Genomic DNA, 19207 nt, shown 5'->3' with positions numbered 1-19207 from the left:
ATAAGAATAATACTGCAGTTCCATTTGTAAGGAGGTTAAGTTTTTTTTTTTTTAATTTTTTTAGAGAAACATACAGAGAGCTCCCATCCTCTGGGCTGAGGTGAAGCTCAGAGCCAGAAACTCAGAGTTTAGATTTCCCATGTGTGTTACGGAAACTCTACCACTTGAGGCAAGTTAGTCAGGAGCTGTAGCTGGGCATCAAACCCTTGTATTCCAATATAAGATATGAGCATCTTAATTGGCTAACCACCTGCTCCAGAAGTAGATTTTTATATCTGTATTAATGAAATGATTGTTTCTCTACAGTATGCAATATTTTTTCCTTTTAAATTTAGTTTTTGATGATGAAGAAGAAAGCAAGTTAACCTATACAGAGATTCATCAGGAATACAAAGAACTAGTGAGTATTTTTTTCACTGATTTTTAAAGGTAATTAGGATAATATTTATACTTTCCTAAATTTGAAAATGGATTCTTTTTCATTAGCATTATTCACAAAGATCCAGTTTACCGTAACAGTACTGCCAGTTCTATCAGGCTCAGACGTTCTCTGAGCATCTCCTTATGATTTCTTGCCTCATCTACTGTGGAACTTAAGGACTGTTTTTCCAAATAATCTGATTTTTAAATTTTATTCTTATTCTTTTGATGCCTCCAGGGAGGTGTTAGTAATTTATTCAGTAACCGGTGTCTTGTGATTTTTTTAAACTACCTGGGGGTAGAAAGAGAGTTGTGTCACATGGAACTTCATAATCCTGACTTCATTTATTTCTCATAGAAGGAATTAAATTTCATGAGATTCTTCCCCCAAAGTTAACTTTTTGTTGTTTGTTTTTTGGTGAAAGACAATGTTACTACCACATAATATAATATGGAGATTGATATTTGCATTGGTTATACTTTTATAAAGATAATACTGAATATGAAAATTGTCATTTAGAATTTTCCTTTGTAAATTATAAAAGCTAATCTTTCTCTCTTTAGGTTGAAAAACTGTTGGAAAGTTACCTTAAAGACATCGGAATTAATGAAGATCAATTTCAAGAAGCATGCACTTCTCCACTTGCAAAGACCCATACATCACAGGTTTTTGCTTTTTTGTAATTCTGCTAACATGTAGTTTTAACACAAATCCCCAGGGTTCCTCTTAAATTTGGTATATTTGATTGATGAAGTCTAATATTTTGGACATTGTGAAAGGTAAAATGTGGGTTCTTCTTTAGAACAAATTTGAGAAATGATAACTTAAGGCATTAATGAACTGATGCAGCTAAAAATCAACTTTATGAACTCAGAGCTATAATAAGGTTATAGAGTTTATCCAAACTACTGTTTTATTTATGGAGATCTCTGATAATTCTGTAGTTGCTACCGCTCTTTAAAATAACCCCCCCCCCCGCTCCGGCCACACTTTCCTTCTTCCTTTTTCTTCAAGAGACAGATGAGAGAGAGGGATAGACAGGTAGAGCTGCCATTCACTGGCTCCATCCCCAAATGCCCACAGTGGCTGAGGCTGGACCAGACCGAGGCTGAGAGCTGGGAACTCAATCCATGTCTCCCATGTTGGTGGCAGGGACCCAAACACTTGATTTCTTTCATTGGGCACATTAGTAAGAAGCTAGAATTGCAAGTGGAGCTGGGACTCAAACCCACACACCCTGAAATGGGATGCAGGCATCCTCACTACTTTTTTAACTGCTAAACAAATTCCTACAAGTTTCACATTTTATAAACTTAGCAGATCCATTGTCTGTAGTTCTTGAAGTTTCCTTGTTTTGGAAACAAATTGTCTAATATGGATTCCTGAATATAATGCTATAATTCAAGTATCCTTCTTCTCAAAAAATTAGGACTTCCCACCTTCTACCAAATAACCTGTAATTTCTTAGAAAGGGTATAGTGAGGCCTATCTATAATGTGACCCCAAATTATATTTTCAACCTTGATCTCCTGTAATTCTCTAACACATTGTGTATTGTTATTCCAGGCCATTTACTTTTTTTTTTTATTTTTTATTTGACCGGTAGAGTTATAGACAGAGAGAGAGAGAGAGAAAGGTCTTCCTTCTGTTGGTTCACCCCTCAAATGGCCGCTGTGGCTGGTGCTGCGCCGATCTGAAACCAGGAGCCAGGTGCTTCTCCTGGTCTCCCATGCGGGTGCAGGGCCCAAGCACTTGTGCCATCCTCCACTGCCTTCCCGGGCCATAGCAGAGAGCTGGACTGGAAGAGGAGCAACCGGGACTAGAACCAGCGCCCATATGGGATGCTGGTGCTGCAGGCAGAGAATTAACCAAGTGAGCCACGGTGCTGGCCCCCAGGCCACTTACTTTTAAAAGCATGTGAGGAGCTGGCTTTGCTTAGGCTATCCCTGGAATGTATGGGCCCCTCCCCAACTCATTTCATTTTCCCTTCTTTAACCCAGAAGAATCCTTATCATCATGACCTGGCTGAAATGCTGATCTTAACAGCTTGTTGCTTTCCCTAGTCAGATCATAACTCGTTCAATCTCACTAAAGACTTTTACACTGATATTTTTGGTGCTGTGCCTTGAATTGCAGTTTTTTGCAATTCTGCTTGTCCTGCTAGTTTGTAACACCTTTTAGATGGTTTTGATTTCTTTGCATTTCCAGAAAGTAGCACAAAGATGAGAATTTCATGCCTGGTAGGTAGGTCTCAAAAAATGTTAGCTTACCGATGGAATAAATAAAGGGGAGAGTGATCCAACATGGGAAGTGAGATACTCAGCAGACTCATAGAATGGCAGATGTCCTAAATAGCACTCTGGCCTCAGAATCAGCCCTAAAGGCATTCGGATCTGGCTGAAAAGCCCATGAGAGTATTTCAGGCATGGAAAGCCAAGACACTCTGGCAAAAGATCTCTGCGAGTGAGATCCCAGTGGAAAGAACAGGTCTTCAAAGAAGGAGGTACCTTTCTCTGAAGGGAGGAGAGAACCTCCACTTTGACTATGACCTTGTCTAAACAAGATAAGAATTGGAGAACTCAGAGGGCTTCCATAGCCTTGGAAACTCATGACTGGAGCATAGGGAGACTACTGATGCCATAGACAGGAGTGTCAATTGGTAAAGTCAACAACAGGAGTCACTGTGCACTTACTCCTCATGTAGGATCTCTGTCCTTAATGTGCTGTGTATTGAGATTTAATGCTATAACGAGTACTCAAACAATATATTTCACTTTGTGTTTCTATGGGGGTGCAAACTGTTGAAATCTTTACTTAAGGTATACTAAACTGATCCTCTGTAAAAAAAAAAAAAAAAAAAAAAAAAGAAATTATCAACTCCCAACTTGACTCTCATTGGTTTTAAACATGACAATAGGTCTGATCTGATTTCATCATCATTTAAAAAAAATCATCTATTATTTTTCCCTTTATGTTTCTGTGTGGGAGCAAGCTGTTGAAATCCTTACTTAATGTATACTAAGCTGATCTTCTGTATATTAAGATAATCGAAAATGAATCTTGATGTGAATGGAAGGGGAGAGGGAGTGGGAAAGGGGAGGGTAGTGGGTGGGAGGGACGGTATGTGGGGGAAGCCATTGTAATCCATAAATCGTACTTTGGAAATTTATATTCATTAAATAAAAGTTAAAAAAAAATGTTAGCTTAAATGATCTTGTTATTGTGGCCTAGATGAGGTTGCTTTGACTACTGTTTAATTCAGCACTTCTTTGTACAGTTCTTTGTTGCATAACTTCTCATCAATGAGCAATTCTAATTCTAGAGATAAAAAATATTTAATGTAACATGACATTTAAAGAAATTATATTTTGGGGCCGGCGCTGTGGCACAGTAGGTTAAGCCTCCGCCTGTGGCTCTAGCATCTGATATGGCACCAGTTTGAGTCCTGGCTGCTCCATTTCCAATCCAGCTCCCTGCTAATGGTCTGGGAAAGCAGTGGAAGATATCCCAAGTGCTTGGGGCCCTGTAGCCCATGAGACACCCGGAAGAAGCTCTGGAATCCTGGCCCTGGCTCCTGGCTTTGAATCAACCTAGCTCCTGCTGTTGTGGCCATCTGGGGAGTGAACCAGTGGATGGAAGGTCTGTGTGTGTGTGTGTGTGTGTGTGTCTCTCTCTCTTCCCCTCTTTCTCCCTCTCCCTCTCTGTAACTCTGCCTCTCAAATAAATAAGTAAATCTATAAAAAAATAATATTTTGGGCCCAGTACTGTGGCACAGCAGGTTAAAGCCATGGCCTGTGGTGCTGGCATTCCCTGTGGGCACCAGTTTGAGTCCTGGCTGCTTCACTTCTGATCCAGCTCCTTGCTAATGTGCCTGGGAAAGAAGCAGAGGAAGGCTGACATCCTTGGGCCCCTATACCCATGTGGGAGACCTGGAGGAGGCTCCTTGCTTCAGCCTGGTTCAGCCCTGGCTGATGTGGCCATTTGGGGTGTGAACTAGCAGATGCAAGATCTCTCTGTCTCTCCTTATGTCTCTCTGTAACTCTGCCTTTCAAATAAATAAATAAATATTTTAAAACAAAAAATAAATAATATTTCAATACTGTTCATGTGGCCACATTAATGTCAACTAATACCTGATTTTATTAGTTACTAATTCTATAAAGCAAAAGTTATTTTACAGCTTACCAATATTTATTCTGTATGTACCACAGTTATGTATTATTTTTCCTTTTTGTACAGGAAGAACATGATTAAAAATTATCAATGAGAATTTATTTTCTTTTAAGACATTGTTTTATTTATTTATTTTTGGAAGTCAGAGTTGCAGAGACGGATGGAGAGAGAGAGAGAGAGAGATCTTTCATTTGCTGGTTCACTTTCCAGATATAGCCAGCATTGGGCCAGGCTGAAGCCAGGAGCTTCTTTCAGGTCTCCAGTGTGGGTGTCGGTAGCCCAAATACTTGTACCATCTTCTGCTGCTTTCCCAGGCCATTCGCAGGGAGCTGGATCAGAAGTGGAGTAATTGGAACTTGAAACGGCATCCGTATGGGATGCTAGTGTCGCAGGCAGCAGCTTTACCCGCTGTGCCACAGTGCTGGCCCTTGATACTTGTTTTTTTCTTTTCCTTCTTTTTCAGGAATATTTTGCTGCTTTGATTAAAATTTTTCACCTCTTAATTAAGCCATAGTGAATGAGTCTGAATTATTTTGTGAGTGAAGATATTCACAGTAATAGTAGACACAATCATCTTTTGTTTGTATTACCCAGATAACTTTAAATTATTTGTGAATATAGATGTTCCAAATATTGTTTCCAAATTGAGATTATCACCTCTTTATTTTTCCCTTCTGCCGTGCTACCTTTTGGTTTGTTTAGAGCTGATTGTTAATTCAGTATTTTTATATGCAAGGTAGGAGCCTTTTGACACAGAAGGAGCAGCATTTAGGTCCTAGATGTTTCACTTACTAGTTGTAAGACCTTGAACAAAAGCTGTCTTACAGTTTTATTTTTTTAACCATTCTGGTTCTTAGTTTCCACATTTGTAAAATAGGGAGAGAATCTACTTTGAAAGGCTATTGTGAAGTTTGAGAAGTAATCTACCTAAAGCGTGCATAGCACAATGCCTGGCATACATCAGGTAGTCTGTAAATAAATGGAAGTGCCTCTTCCTTAATGGTAGCTATTTTTGTGGTTGATTAACTGTGTGTTAATAAGGGTAGATGGGTTCAATCCCCATGGGGACTAGTTAGCTTTATTCCTTTTCTTTTTTCTTTCTTTCTTTCTTTCTTTCTTTTTTTTTTTTTTGACAGGCAGAGTGGACAGTGAGAGAGAGACAGAGAGAAAGGTCTTCCTTTGCCGTTGGTTCACCCTCCAATGGCTGCTGCGGCCGGCGCACCGCGCTGATCCGATGGCAGGAGCCAGGTACTTCTCCTGGTCTCCCATGGGGTGCAGGGCCCAAGCACTTGGGCCATCCTCCACTGCACTCCCTGGCCACAGCAGAGAGCTGGCCTGGAAGAGGGGCAACCGGGACAGAATCCGGCGCCCCGACCGGGACTAGAACCCGGTGTGCCAGCGCCGCAAGGCGGAGGATTAGCCTAGGATTAGCGCGGCCCTGGCCAGCTTTATTCTTTACTAGAGCCAACTCTTAGTCACCAGATACCAAATAACAACATGGAGTAGCACAAAACTATCAGCATTGCTGGAAAAACAGCACAAAGCGTGTTGTTTACTGCTTTGTAGCAATCTAATCTTCATCTCTAAATATAAGAATATTGATTTCAGCATGCCAATATGGATGCATAAGAATGAGCTCAAGAACCAGTTGCTTGCCTTGGATAATTTAGGAGGCAAGTTTTGTTTTGTTTTGGTTTGCTTCGTTTGATTTTGGTTTGCTAAACCAGCTTCCAGCTTCCGTTGAATTGTACTACCAGAGCAGACTTGTAAAATTCTTTTTACCTGATTAGGTGATTATTAGACATAGATCTCTGGCATACTCTTTATGTGTTACAGTCAGCAATATAGATGAAGAGTTCTAGTAAGGAATCAACTTTTTCTGTTATATATATGTAGTTTCTAAAATGATGGGGGGTGGGGCTGGCATTGTGGCTTAGAAGGTTAAGCCTTTGCCTGTAGTATCAGCATCCCATATGGGTGCTTATTCACCTGGCTGTTCCACTTCTGATCCAGGTCCCTGCTAATGCACCTGGGAAAGCAGTGGAAGATGGCCCAGGTGCTTGGGCCCCTGCACCCCCGTTGGAGACCTGGAAGAAGCTCTTGGGTCCTGGCTTCAGCCTGGCCTAGCCATGGCCATTGTGACCATTTGGGGAGTGAAACAGTAGATGGAAGATCTCTTGCTCTTGCTCTCTCTGTATTTCTGCCTTTCAAATAAATAAATCAAAAGCCATGAGTCAGACTATCTTTCTAAACAGTTCAGAAGAATATGATAGAAAATATGATGATATAGTAATCATCTCAGTGTTTATTATATCAGTTGCTTTCAGTTGAACTTTGAATTTTTGTGGTATTTTCAGGTTGAAATAGACAGAAGTGACTGCCTTTATTGCTTGTGATTTTTTGCTGAGGATAGAGCTGATTACTAGTTTCAGTGTAGGTATTTAAAAGCCAGATACTTCTCTATGACAAGAGACAAAGGTTATTTTTTGGTTTTACTTCTTACAAGATGAAAATGAATGCTTTCAAAAACTTTTTAAAATAATTGTGACTTGGGAAAATTGTGCTTTTTTCCAGTAACTTGCACTGTTGAAGAGATTACATATGTGATGTTACCATTAATTTTCTAAAAAATATATATAAGATAAATATTTTGTGCAACTAGTGAGGTTTTAAAATTAACAAATTTTATTTTTAGAGCAGTTTTAGGTTTATAGAGAATTGAGCAGATTATAATTTTACTTATTATTAAAACCTTGCATTAGTGTGGTATATTTGTTACAACTGATGAACCAGTATTGATATGTTATTTTTAACTAAATTTCATAGTTTACATTAGGGTTAACACTTTATGTTGTTTTATGGATTTTGCTGACTACATAATGTTATGTATCTGCCATTACAGTATCATTAAAAAACAATTTTATTGTCCTAAAAATCCATTGTGCTTCTCATATACATCTTGCTGGGCCTTGACCCAAAGTCTTGTCAACGAATGATATTTTTTTAAAGGATTTATTTATTTATTTGAAAGCCAGAGTTACACAGAGATAGGAGAAGCAGAGAGTGAGAGGTCTTCCATCTGATGGTTCACTCCCCAATTGGCTGCAATGGCTGGAACTGCGCCGATCCGAACCCAGGAGCCAGGAGCTTCCTCTGGGACTCCCATGTGGGTGCAGGGGCCCAAGCACTTGGGCCATCTTGTACTGCTTTCCTAGGCCATAGCAGAGAGCCGGATCAGAAGAGGAGCAGCCAGGACTAGAACCAGCACCCATATGGGATGCTGGTGCTTCAGGCCAGGATGTTAGCCTGCTGCGCCACAGTGCCGGCCCCAATGAATAATAGTTTTTCCTTATTCAGAACATCATATAACATATAGCATATGGCCTTTTCAGATTTTTTTTTCACTAATCAATATGCATGTAAGATTGCTCTATAGCTTGTTAAGGCTTAAAAGCTCCTTTCTTTTTATGGATGTGCTGAATGCTGTGTGGATGTGCCACTGTTTATCTATTTACCTTTTGATTGTTTCTAGTGGCAGTTATGAATAATGCTTCTATAATATTCATGTGTAGGCTTTTGTGTGGACATAGTTTTCAGCTCATTTGGGTAAACACCTACGAGTGAAATCTTGGATCATGTAGTAAGACTAAATTTAGCTTTGTAAGAAACTGCCACACTGTCTTCTAAAGTGTACCATTTTGAATTCCTACCAGCAATGACTGGGAATTCCTTTTTCTCTACATCTTTGTCAATACTTGATATTATTGTGTGTTTTTTTTTTTTTTTTTTTGACATTCTAATAGATGTGATATCTTCAGTTTGCCTAGGCTCTTTTTAACTTTTAATTTAAAATTTTCCCCAAAGAAACCTTTTATTTAAGGAATACAAACTTAATGCATTTCATAGGTACAACTTTAGGAATATGGAGATTCTTCCCTCCATACTCACCTTCTCACCCACACTCCTAGCCCTCTTCCCTCCTCCCTCTCCCCAGTTCCATTCTCCACGAAGATCCATTTTCAATTAGCATTACACACAGAAGACCAATTCTATGCTAAGAGTTCAACAATTTGTATGAAATAAAAAAATAAACTGTTCCTCAGCAGTCACAAGGGCTGTTCGAAGTTGTTGCATCTTGAAGTTAATCACTTCTTTTTTTTTTTAGAAACTTAATTAACTTTAAAGAAGCACCCAAAAACAATACATCTTTTGGGAGCACTCAGACATCACTATATCTTATGGGACATAAGAATATTCCCCACTTACTACATTAAAAGAAAGAGTAAGTCTTGGAGAATGAGTTTTTTCTTTAACTAAAGAAGCACTTAAGAAAACAAGCAATGGAGTTGGACACTTAGGCATAAACTAAAACTTATGTGACATAAGAATATCCCCCACTTAATACACTAAAATGAAATAAATCTTTGAGAACAAGTTTTACTGTTAACTCGCATAATACAACATGGAATAGCACAAAGCTGTCAGCATTGTTGGCAAAACAGCACAAAGTGTGTTATTTACTGCTTTGTAGCAATCATAATACAGCTCTTTGAGGACAGAGGTCCTGCATGAGAAGTTAGTGCACAGTGACTCCTGTTGTTAATTTAACAGCGTCTTATGTATGACATCAGTGGTCATCTTGACATGATCTGTCTAGGCTATGGAAACCTTTTGAATCCACAAACTTCGTTAGTATTTAGACAGGGCCATAAGCAAAGTGGAAATTCTCTCCTCCCTTCAGAGAAAAGTGTCTCCTTCCTTCCTTCCTTCCTTCCTTCCTTCCTTCCTTCCTTCCTTCCTTCCTTCCTTCCTTTCTTTCTTTTTTTTTTTTTTTTAAGATTTATTTATTTACTTGAAAGTCAGAGTTACACAGAGAGAGAGGAAAGGCAGAGAGAGAGGTCTTCCATCCATTGGTTCACTCCCCAGTTGGCCGCAATGGCCAGAGCTGTGCTGATCTTAAGCCAGGAGCCAGGAGCTTCTTCTGGTTCTCCCACGCAGGTGCAGGGGCCCAGAAGATGACTTGGGCCATCTTCTACTGCTTTCCCAGGCCATATCAGAGAGCTGGATCGGAAGTGGAGCAGCTGGGTCTCAAACCCGTACCTATATGGGATGCCAGCTCTTCTATTTTCTGGAAGAGATCCTAAAGAATTGGTATAGTTTCTTCCTTAAATGTTTGCTCACCATTGAATTCATTTGTGATATAGGCATGGTGTTTTCTCTTTCAGAAAGTTATTGTTGATTCAGTTGATTTAACAACTATTAGCCTATTCAGATTTTTTCTCCTTACGTGAGTCTGGCTGTGTTTTAGGAAATTGACCCATGGGACTAACGTTGTGTATCGGTAAAGCCACTACCTGCAATGCTGGCACCCCATATAGGTGCTGGTTCATGTCCCGGTTGCTCCATTTCTAATCCAGCTCCCTGCTAATGTCCTGGGAAAAGCAGCAGAAGATGGCCCAAGTGCTTGGGCCCCTGCCCCAAGTGAGAGACCTGGAAGAAGCTCCTAGCTCCTGGCTTCAACCTGGTCTTACCCTGACCGTTGTGGCCTTTTGGGAAGTGAAATTAGCGGGCAGAAGATTTCTGTCTCTGCCTCTCCCTGTCTCTCTGTAACTCTTTCAAATACATAATACATTTTTTTAAAGAAATTAATCTGTTTCATCTAGCTTATCAAATTTTGTGGGCATAGAGTTAGTTCATAGTATTTATTATCCTTTTAATGTTCATAGGATCAGTAGTGGTAGTCTTTCTTTCATTTCTGATAATAGTAATTCATACCTTTCCTCTTATTTTCTTAGTTAACCTGGCTAGAAGTTTAACAATTTGTTTTCTTTTTAATGAACTAGCTTTTGTTTTGTTTTTAATTTTCTGTTTTTAATTTCATTGATTTCTCCTCTGATTTTTACATTTCTTTTCTTCTGCCTAACTGGGGTTTAATTTTCTCATCTTTTTCTCATTTCCTAAAGTGGAAGTTATATTACTGATTTTGAATCATTCTTTTTTAATGTAAATTTCCCTTTAAGCACTGCTTTTGCTGTATCCTGCAGATTTTGGTAAGCTGTAATTTTATTTAGTTAGAAATACTTCTGAAATTTCTTTTAATACTTATAATTTAACCAGTGTGTTTTTGAGAATGTGTTGTTTGATCTCCAGCTATTATGTTTTTCTCCTGTTGTCTTTCTGTTACTTAGTTCTGGTTTAATTCCATTGTAGCCTGAGATCAGACAGTGTATGATTTCTGTCCTTTATATTTGTTAAGTCATGTTTCATGGCATAGACTATTGTCTGTCCTGGTGGATGTTCTGTATTAGTGTGAGAAGAGTGTGTATTTTTCTCTTGTTGAATGAAGAGATGCATGAATGTCAGATTCAGTTGACTAAAAGTGCTACTTAACTATGGTTCCACAGTGTTCTTACTGATTTTCTTCCATTGGAACTGTCCACTGCTGATAAGAGGGTATTGAAATACATGGACTCATGTATTTCTTCTTGCAGTTCTATTTTTGCCTCACACGTTTTGAGGCTCTGTTAGGTGTCTTATAAATTGACTCTTTTATCATTATGTTATACCCTTTATCTCTGATCAGATTTCTTGTTCTGGGGACTGATTTGTCTGAAATTAATGTAGCTACTCTAACTTTCTTTTTTTAATATTTATTTATTTATTTTAAAATTTTTTTAATTATTTTTTTTGACAGGCAGAGTTAGACAGTGAGAGAGAGACACACACACACAGAGAAAGGTCTTCCTCTCGTTGGCTCACTCCCCAAATGGCCACTACGGCTGGCGTACTGCGGCCGGCGTGCTGCACCAATCCAAAGCCAAGAGCCAGGTGCTTCTTTCTGGCCTCCCATGCAGGTGCAGGGCCCAAGCACTTGGGCCATCCTCCAATGCCCTCCCTGGCCACAGCAGAGAACTGGACTGGAAGAGAGCAACCGGGACAGAATCTGGCGCCCCAACTGGGGCTAGAACCTGGGGTGCCAGCGCCGCAGGCAGAGGGTTAGCCTGTTGAGCCGCGGTGCTGGCCCATATTTATTTATTTTTTACTTGAGAGTCAGAGTTACACATAGAGAGGAGAGGCAGAGAGAGAGAGAGAGAGAGCGAGAGAGAGGTCTTCCATCCGCTGGTTCACTCCCCAATTGGCCACAACGGCCAGAGCTGTGCCGATCTGAAGCCAGAAGCCAGGAGCTTCTTCTGGGTCTCCCACGCGGGTTCAGGGGCCCAAGGACTTGGGCCATCCTCTACTGCTACCCCAGGCCATAGCAGAGAGCTGGTTCAGAAGTGGAACAGCCGGGACTAGAACCATCGCCCATTTGGGATGCTGGTGCTTCAGGCCAGGGCATTAACCCGCTGCGCCACATCACCAGCTCCTAATTTTTTTTTTTTAAAGCAACTTCATTGAGATAATTTTCATACTAGAAAGTTCATATTTTAAACATTTTTAATTGTGGTAGAACATATATAATGTTTACCATTTTAATCATGTTCAAGTATATAGTTTACAATTTTAATATTTACATTGTTATTTACATTGCTATGCAACTAATCTCTGGAGCTCTTTTCATTTTTCAGGCCTGTGAGGCAAGTTCACTCTGCACTCCTTAAAATTTATCTGAGTCTGGTGAGACAGGACACATTCCTATGCACCGAGTTACATGAAACAGTTAACTATTTACACATAGGCAGCAAGAGACTATGGAAGCCTATGCTTCTTTGTAAATCAGTTCTTCAAGGCTCAGGAATCTGTGTGGGCTGTAAGGAGTCTCAACTGTATGTGCCCCACTTGCACTGCCAATGAGGGACTCAGGGGTCACAGTCCTCACTGTACTAAGCCATTAAAGGGTCCTGTTCTGATAGCAAGGAGACCAGAGCAAAGCTGAGCAGTTCCAGCCATTTGCCCCCCTTTTGTTAGAAGCTGCATTCCCAGTACATTGTACAGTTATTCTTGGGAATTACAAGAAAGAAGGGGCAACCAGGTTAGTTCAAGACCACCCAGAGAACTGTCTTGCAAAACTTCTTGTCTAAACCCATTATACAACTTCTCATTCTCCTTTCCCCCACAGTTCCTGGCTATCTCTATTAATTTGACTATTCTAGGTATCTACTGTAAGTAGAATCATACAATATTTGTCTTATTCTGACTGGTAATTTTTACTTACCATAATGTCTCCAAGGCCCATCAATGTTGTAGTATTTGTCAGAATTTTTTTCCTTTTTAACTGTAGATAGTATTCCATTGTATGTGTATACTTCATTTTGTTTATTCATCCATTAACTGACACTTGGGTTGCTTCCACTTTCTGCTTATTGTGAATAATGCTTCTATGAACATGAATGTTAAAAATATCACTTTAAAAAAATCACTTCTTGGGCCGGCGTTTTGGCACAATGGGTTAAACCACCACCTGCAATTCCAGCATCCCATATGGGCGCCAATCAGAGTTCCTGCTGTTCCATTTCCAACTTAGTTCCCTGCTAATGCACTTGGGAAAGCAGCAGAGGCCTCTGCACCCATGTGGGAGACTCAGATGAAGCTCCTGTCTCGTGGCTTTGGCCTGGTACAGCCCTGGCTGTTGCGGCCATTTGGGGAGTGAACCAGTGGATGGAAGATACACCCTCTCTCTCTCTTTCTCTCTCTCTCTCTGTGTATGTATATCTCTATAACTCTACCTTTCAAATAAAATAAATTAAAAAATTAGTTTTGATACCTTTATTCATTTCTTTGGGTATATACACCCAAGAAGAATTGCTGAATCATATGGTAATTCTATTTTGAACTTTTTGATTAATGATGATATTATTGTCTATTATGGCATCACTTTTTTTAAGAAATTTTTTTTTTTTTTTGAAAGGCAGAGTTACAGAGAGCAGAGGCAGAGAGAAAGAGAGAGAGGTCTTCTATCCATTGGGTCACTCCCCAAGTGGCCGCAACTGTTAGAGCTGGGTCGATCCAAAGCCAGGAGCCACGAGCTTCTTCGGAGTCTCCTACACGATGCAGGGGCCCAAGGACTTTCCCAGGCTATAGCAGGGGGGTGGAAAGGAAGTGGAGCAGCCAGGATGCCAGCCCTGCAGGCAGCGGCTTTCCCAGCTTTCCCACAGTGCCGGGCCCTTATAATGGCATAACTTTACATTCCCACCATCAAGGGTTCCACTTTCTTTACATCTTTATTAACACTTGTTATTTTCTGTCCTTAGTTTTTTGTTTGTTTTTTGCACTAGCCATCCTAGTGAGTATGAGATGATAGTGTCATTTTGATATTCATTTCCCAAATAATTAGAGCATCTTTTCAGGTGCTAATTGTCCATTTGTATATTTTCTTTGGATAAAGGCCTGTTCAAACCCATTACCCTCTTCTAAATTGAGTTTTTTAACTTTTTTATTTGGATTTGAGAGTTCTTTATATTTTGGATATCAATCAAGGTTCAATATATGATTTAAAATATTTTCTTCCATGATGTTGATAATGTCTCGATGCACAAAAGTTTTTAGTTTTAATGCAATCCAAGGTATATATATCTTTCTTAGTATTTTTGATCATTGCCATTCTAGGAAGGCAATGAAGATAGTCAGCTCCCATTTAGATGGCTCATCTGTGCTGCTTGATTAAGTATTGAGTCATTGTGCAGTATGGACAGCTGTTAATCTGCTGTTACATATGATCATAAAGGATGCTCAAGAATTACATTGATTAGCCTAGAGTAATAGAAAGCTGGCTAGCAAAATAGAGTCTTTTTGTAATAGCAACAAATATTTGTTGCATATTTACTAAGTTTAGTGCACCATTCAGGGCTGTGGTCTAGCAAATATACTTACTTGCCAAGACCTGAATTCTTAGAAATAGCCATTATGGGGCTGGTGCTGTGGCTCACTTGGTTAATCCTCCGCCTGTGGTGCCGGCATCCCATATGGGTGCCGGATTCTGTCCCAGTTGCTCTTCTTCCAGTCCAGCTCTCTGCTGTGGCCTGGGAGGGCAGTGGGGGATGGCCCAAGTGCTTGGGTCCCTGCACCCGCATGGGAGACCAGGAAGAAGCACCTGGCTCCTGGCTTCGGATTGGCGCAGCGCCGGCTTTTACGGCCACTTGGGGAGTGAACCAACAGAAGGAAGACCTTTCTCTGTGTGTCTCTCTCTCTAACACTACCTGTCCAAAGAAAGAAAGAAAGAAAGAGAGAGAGAGAGAGAGGGAGAGAGAGAGAAAGAGCGAGCCATTTATGCATGCTTTCTCCATGGAGCATCACAAATGCATGGAACCACTTATACTTTTCAAAACTGTGATATTATCAGAGAAGCCTTAGGCTAAGTGTGAACGAACATGTTTGAATATCTTTTTAACCTCGAAGTCAGATTCTCGAAGCCTGAATGTACATTTTTTCTTAATGTGCTTTTCTCAAAGGTAGATATCATCTTTGCTTTACCTCATAATCTTCCTACATTGTAGTTTGACATTTCAGTTAGTTAAAAGGATACTTAAAGACTGTTTTGGCTTTTGAAATTTACTGCTACATTATTATTATTATTATTATTTAGTTTAACTCTTGTATTCAGATCCTTTAACTGCCCTTACTGGATGGTTTTAGGAGAAAGTACTTACTTTGTAAACTGAAAAGTACCTATGAAATTATTCTAGCCTTTTCAATGCTGATTAAATGTCAAAACAATATGCTAGGGGCCAGTGCTGTGGTGTAGCGGATAAAGCCGCCTGCAGTGCCAGGATTCCATATGGGCGCTGGTTTGAGTCCCGGCTGCTCCACTTCCTGTCCGGCTCTCTGCTATGGCCTGGGAAAGCAGTAGAGGATGATCCAAGTCCTTGGACCCCTGCACCCACGTGGGAGACCTGGAAGAAGCTCCTGGCTCCTGGCTTCAGACTGGCGCTACTCCAGCTGTCGCAGCTATCTTGGGAGTGAACCATCAGATGGAAGACTTCTCTCTTTCTCTGCCTCTCCTCTCTCTGTATAACTCTAAGATGCAGGGTACAGGGGTCCAAGGACTTGGGCCATCTTCCACTGCTTTCCCAGGCCACAGCAGAGAGCTGGATTGGAAGTGGAGCAGCTGGGTCTCGAACCCGTGCCCATGTGGAATGGCAGCACTTCAGGCTAGGGCATTAACCTGCTGTGCCACAGTGCTGGCCCCAGTAAATAAATCTTTAAAAAAAAAAATGGTATACTATTCAACAACTTAACAACTTCATGGCAACTGGGCTTTCTCATTTAATATCAATACCAAGTCAGGAAGTTGTTACTGGGTTTCTTTTATTCAAAGATGCAAATTTCATATCTGCAATAAGAATGCATTTTATAATTGTTGGTGTTATAGTTTAATTGCTAGGGTTTTTCCCTTTAGTGGCACATAAAATAACGGTTTATTTTACTAATACATGCAGTCTTGGATTCAGTAAAGCACAGTATAAATACTATTGTTGTTGTACTGGTTTTCCAGATGAAGAAATTGAAACTTTGAAGACTAAATGATGTGTCCAGAGTCCCAAAGCTGGTGCGTGGTCAAGCTGGAAGAAAGCTTGTGCTATCAAAGGCTGATTTTATTGCCCACTATACTAATTCTCAGCATTAAAGTTCTCAAACTTTAATGTTACACTAATTGCCTGGGGAAATAAGTTGACAGACATCTTCCAGACAGCTACATTCGTTAGTCTGAGGCAGGGCTCAGGCGTATTCATTTTGACAGTCCCTCGTTCCTGCATTTGTTAAGAAGGGTGAAGGGTGATGCTTTGAGAAGCACTGCAGTATAACTTTAAATATCAGTGCAGCCTCTGGCTTACTGACTGAAGCTCTGGTTGACACGTTGCCATCAGCAGCAATGTCCTTCAGTGACTGTTAGTGATAGGGATGAAGTACGTGCTGGTAGCCCCCTGTAAGGACTCTGGAAGACATCACTAATAATTCGCAAATGCTGCCCACAGTCGTTTCCAATACTGCAACTTTCAGTCAAACACAGATGAAGCCTATTTGCCTTATCTTGCCCTTGGGCCTTATGACCATATTTGTGAATTTAAGAGAAACTTCCATCTTTTCCCTACAGTTGACTCTGTAGGTATCACAGAGCACTGCCTTTGCAGTGTTAGAATGCAGTTGTCTAGGTCGTGAGCTGTTTGTTGAGGGCAGAGCTCCTTTGTCTTTGGGATAGAATTCTTTGAGGTCGCTTTTATTGAGGTGTTTTCTGTGACGTCATTACTGCTGCCTCCTAGTAAATGGCCCACATGATTTTGTGTGGCCAGCTTGTTCATTAGTATCGTGTGAAGTTGGAAATAAGATTTTGTAAGGTGGATCAATTCTGAGTGTTTTGGGATTTCATGTATTTCAAATCTCATTGATTAGTGTGGGAATTGGTTTGCTCTAGACCAAATAATAGTCTCAGCAGTTAGGAAGTATTAATTTGAGTCTTCAGTGATAGTCCTTGTCTGTTTTGTTTATTAGACTTCCCAGTTACAATTTTTACATCGTATTTTCTAACTCCACCTCTTTCATGAAACGTTCTTCATAGAAGACAGCTGAACTGCATTCTTGTAATATTGGTAGTTTGTTAATTTTTTTTTTTTTTCAATTTGAAAGGCAGACAGAGATCTTTCATCTACTGGTTTGCTCTTCAAATGCCTGCAACAGCTGGTATTGGCCCAGGCTGAAGCTAGGAGTCCAGAACTCAATCCAGGTCTCATATGTGGGTGTTAGAGACCCAAGTACTTGAGCCATCACCAGCTGCCTCCCAGGGCACACATTAACAGGAAGCTGGATCAGAAATGCACCCAGCAACTCACAGTCTAGATACTTAATATTGGATGTGGGCATCTCAAACTGTGTCTTAATCTCTGCACCAAATGTGCCCCCCAATTTAATTTGGTACTTTTATTAAATAATTTTGTAGTTACTGAATAACATCATTCATAAAACAAATCAAGTGACAGAATATGAACTAAATAGTTATTATTATTTTGGCTGATAAACAAATCCAGATACTGAAGTGGTAACTTCTAAAAAGTAAGCGAGATTCCTGTTATTTTTCAGTCATTCAGCACTGGTTCATTTGGAAAATCTATCATTGTCTACTGTAGCTTACAGAAAGAGGCATGAGGATTTGGAGAGTCAACCTCATGAGAATCCTATTGCAAAAGCTTTCAAAATAAAGTCTTAAAATTGTCCTTTTGAGTCATCTAAATTTTTTTTAGCATTCTTGAGTTAATGCAGAGTTTTGTGGTAGAAATTATTTGAATGAATGTGTGGGAAATACTTTAAAAACTTAAATCTTCTCTTAACTTCCAGATTTCTTTCCACAGGCCATTTTGCAACCCGTGTTGGCAGCAGAAGATTTTACGATCTTTAAAGCAATGATGGTCCAAAAGAACATTGAAATGCAGCTGCAGGCTATTCGGATAATTCAAGAGAGAAATGGTAAATTGTTGAAGTTAGGAATCTAAGTGAAACATGCCTCCTTTTGTTGTTGCAGTTTGGGCTATTCTGATAGAGTCATAAATATAGCTGCCTTTTATACATTTATTTTAATTTTAAAAGTCTTTGACTGACATTAGAGATTGGAGAGTGTAAACTTCCTGATCACTTTCTTTGCATCTCAAAGAAAGCAGACCAGAATTTGATTTCATAATGTTTTGTATTTCAGAGAGCTCAATTTTGTGCCCAGCCATTGTGTTTATGAAATACGGTTACTGATGGGAGAAGGTGACTCCTGTCTTATCGTTGTTAGGACCTTTGTAGCTGACAGTGGTTGTCAAGTTTCTGTGAGCACGCAGAATAGTTGCAAGACTTGTTGAAACACATACGACTTTCTCTCAGTTTCTCGTTCAGTAGATCTGAAAGGGAGCCCAATAATTAGCATTTTCAACAAGCTGTCAGGTGTTGCTGAAGCTGCTGGTACAGGACTACATTGAGAACCACATTGAGAACCAAGGGCAATGGGCAGATATGATTGCCCCAGCCTTATAATCAAAGCCCAGGTGTACTCTGGCTGTGTTTCCTCCCTGACTATGATTTCTTGTTTAGCTCCGCTTGCTTGTGTGTCCCTCTTGTGTAACTGAACTACATTTGACGTCCTCATTCAGAGCAGATGACTTTCTAACCATCCCTCTTGTTATTATACCATCTCACTTTCAACCCAGATTCTCATTATTTGGCTCTGGTTATTTCACCTTAATTCCTGTGTGTGCCTTTGCTCGATATATTGTCACTGATATTCTTTGCTTATGGCTCATAACCTCATTAATGGTTTGGCAGCAAGAATTTTCCTTTGTTCCTTGAACGTGTGAAAATCAGAAGGGCTTTTTTTTTTTATTGCAGTGCAAACAGGATGTTGCTGATTCCTTTTTGGGGATTCTCCTTCTCTTCTGTCTGACACATAAACATCCCCTAAAATCCTAACATGCTTTTCACAGCAGGTTAATAGAGCTGTTAATCTGGGTAGGAGATAATGTTCCCCTAATCCGGAAGAATGCATGACACAGTGCTGTTATTTTGGTGCAAATAAATTTGGAAAATAGTCTCTCTTCTCTTTGTCTTTCTAACATGGTTTATTTTATGAAAGACTTTCCTCTGAATTTTCCTGAAACTATGCTTTATTATGACCTGTGGAATAGAGAATTTTAATAATTATTTTAT

General features: G+C 40.0%; 1 protein-coding gene across 3 annotated transcripts in view; it reads left to right on the top strand.

Annotated features, from left to right (window-relative positions):
* CFAP36 (cilia and flagella associated protein 36) overlaps positions 1-19207 on the top strand; it is a 40279-nt gene that overhangs the window by 6768 nt on the left and 14304 nt on the right. For 2 of the 3 annotated variants that reach the window (XM_002709861.5, XM_051842884.3), the window contains exons 2-4: positions 336-400; positions 985-1086; positions 17875-17989. In XM_002709861.5, coding sequence (XP_002709907.1) covers positions 336-400; positions 985-1086; positions 17875-17989 — 282 coding nt within the window. The remainder of the gene's footprint in view (positions 1-335; positions 401-984; positions 1087-17874; positions 17990-19207) is intronic. The other variant, XM_089326403.1, reaches the window with a different exon arrangement.

This window comes from Oryctolagus cuniculus, chromosome 2 (genome assembly GCF_051225735.1).
Source record: "Oryctolagus cuniculus isolate XC-2025 breed Fujian yellow rabbit chromosome 2, ASM5122573v1, whole genome shotgun sequence".
NCBI classification, from domain to species: domain Eukaryota; kingdom Metazoa; phylum Chordata; class Mammalia; order Lagomorpha; family Leporidae; genus Oryctolagus; species Oryctolagus cuniculus.
Note: the sequence above shows the minus strand (reverse complement) of the source record. Positions and strands in the feature narration are given on the sequence as shown.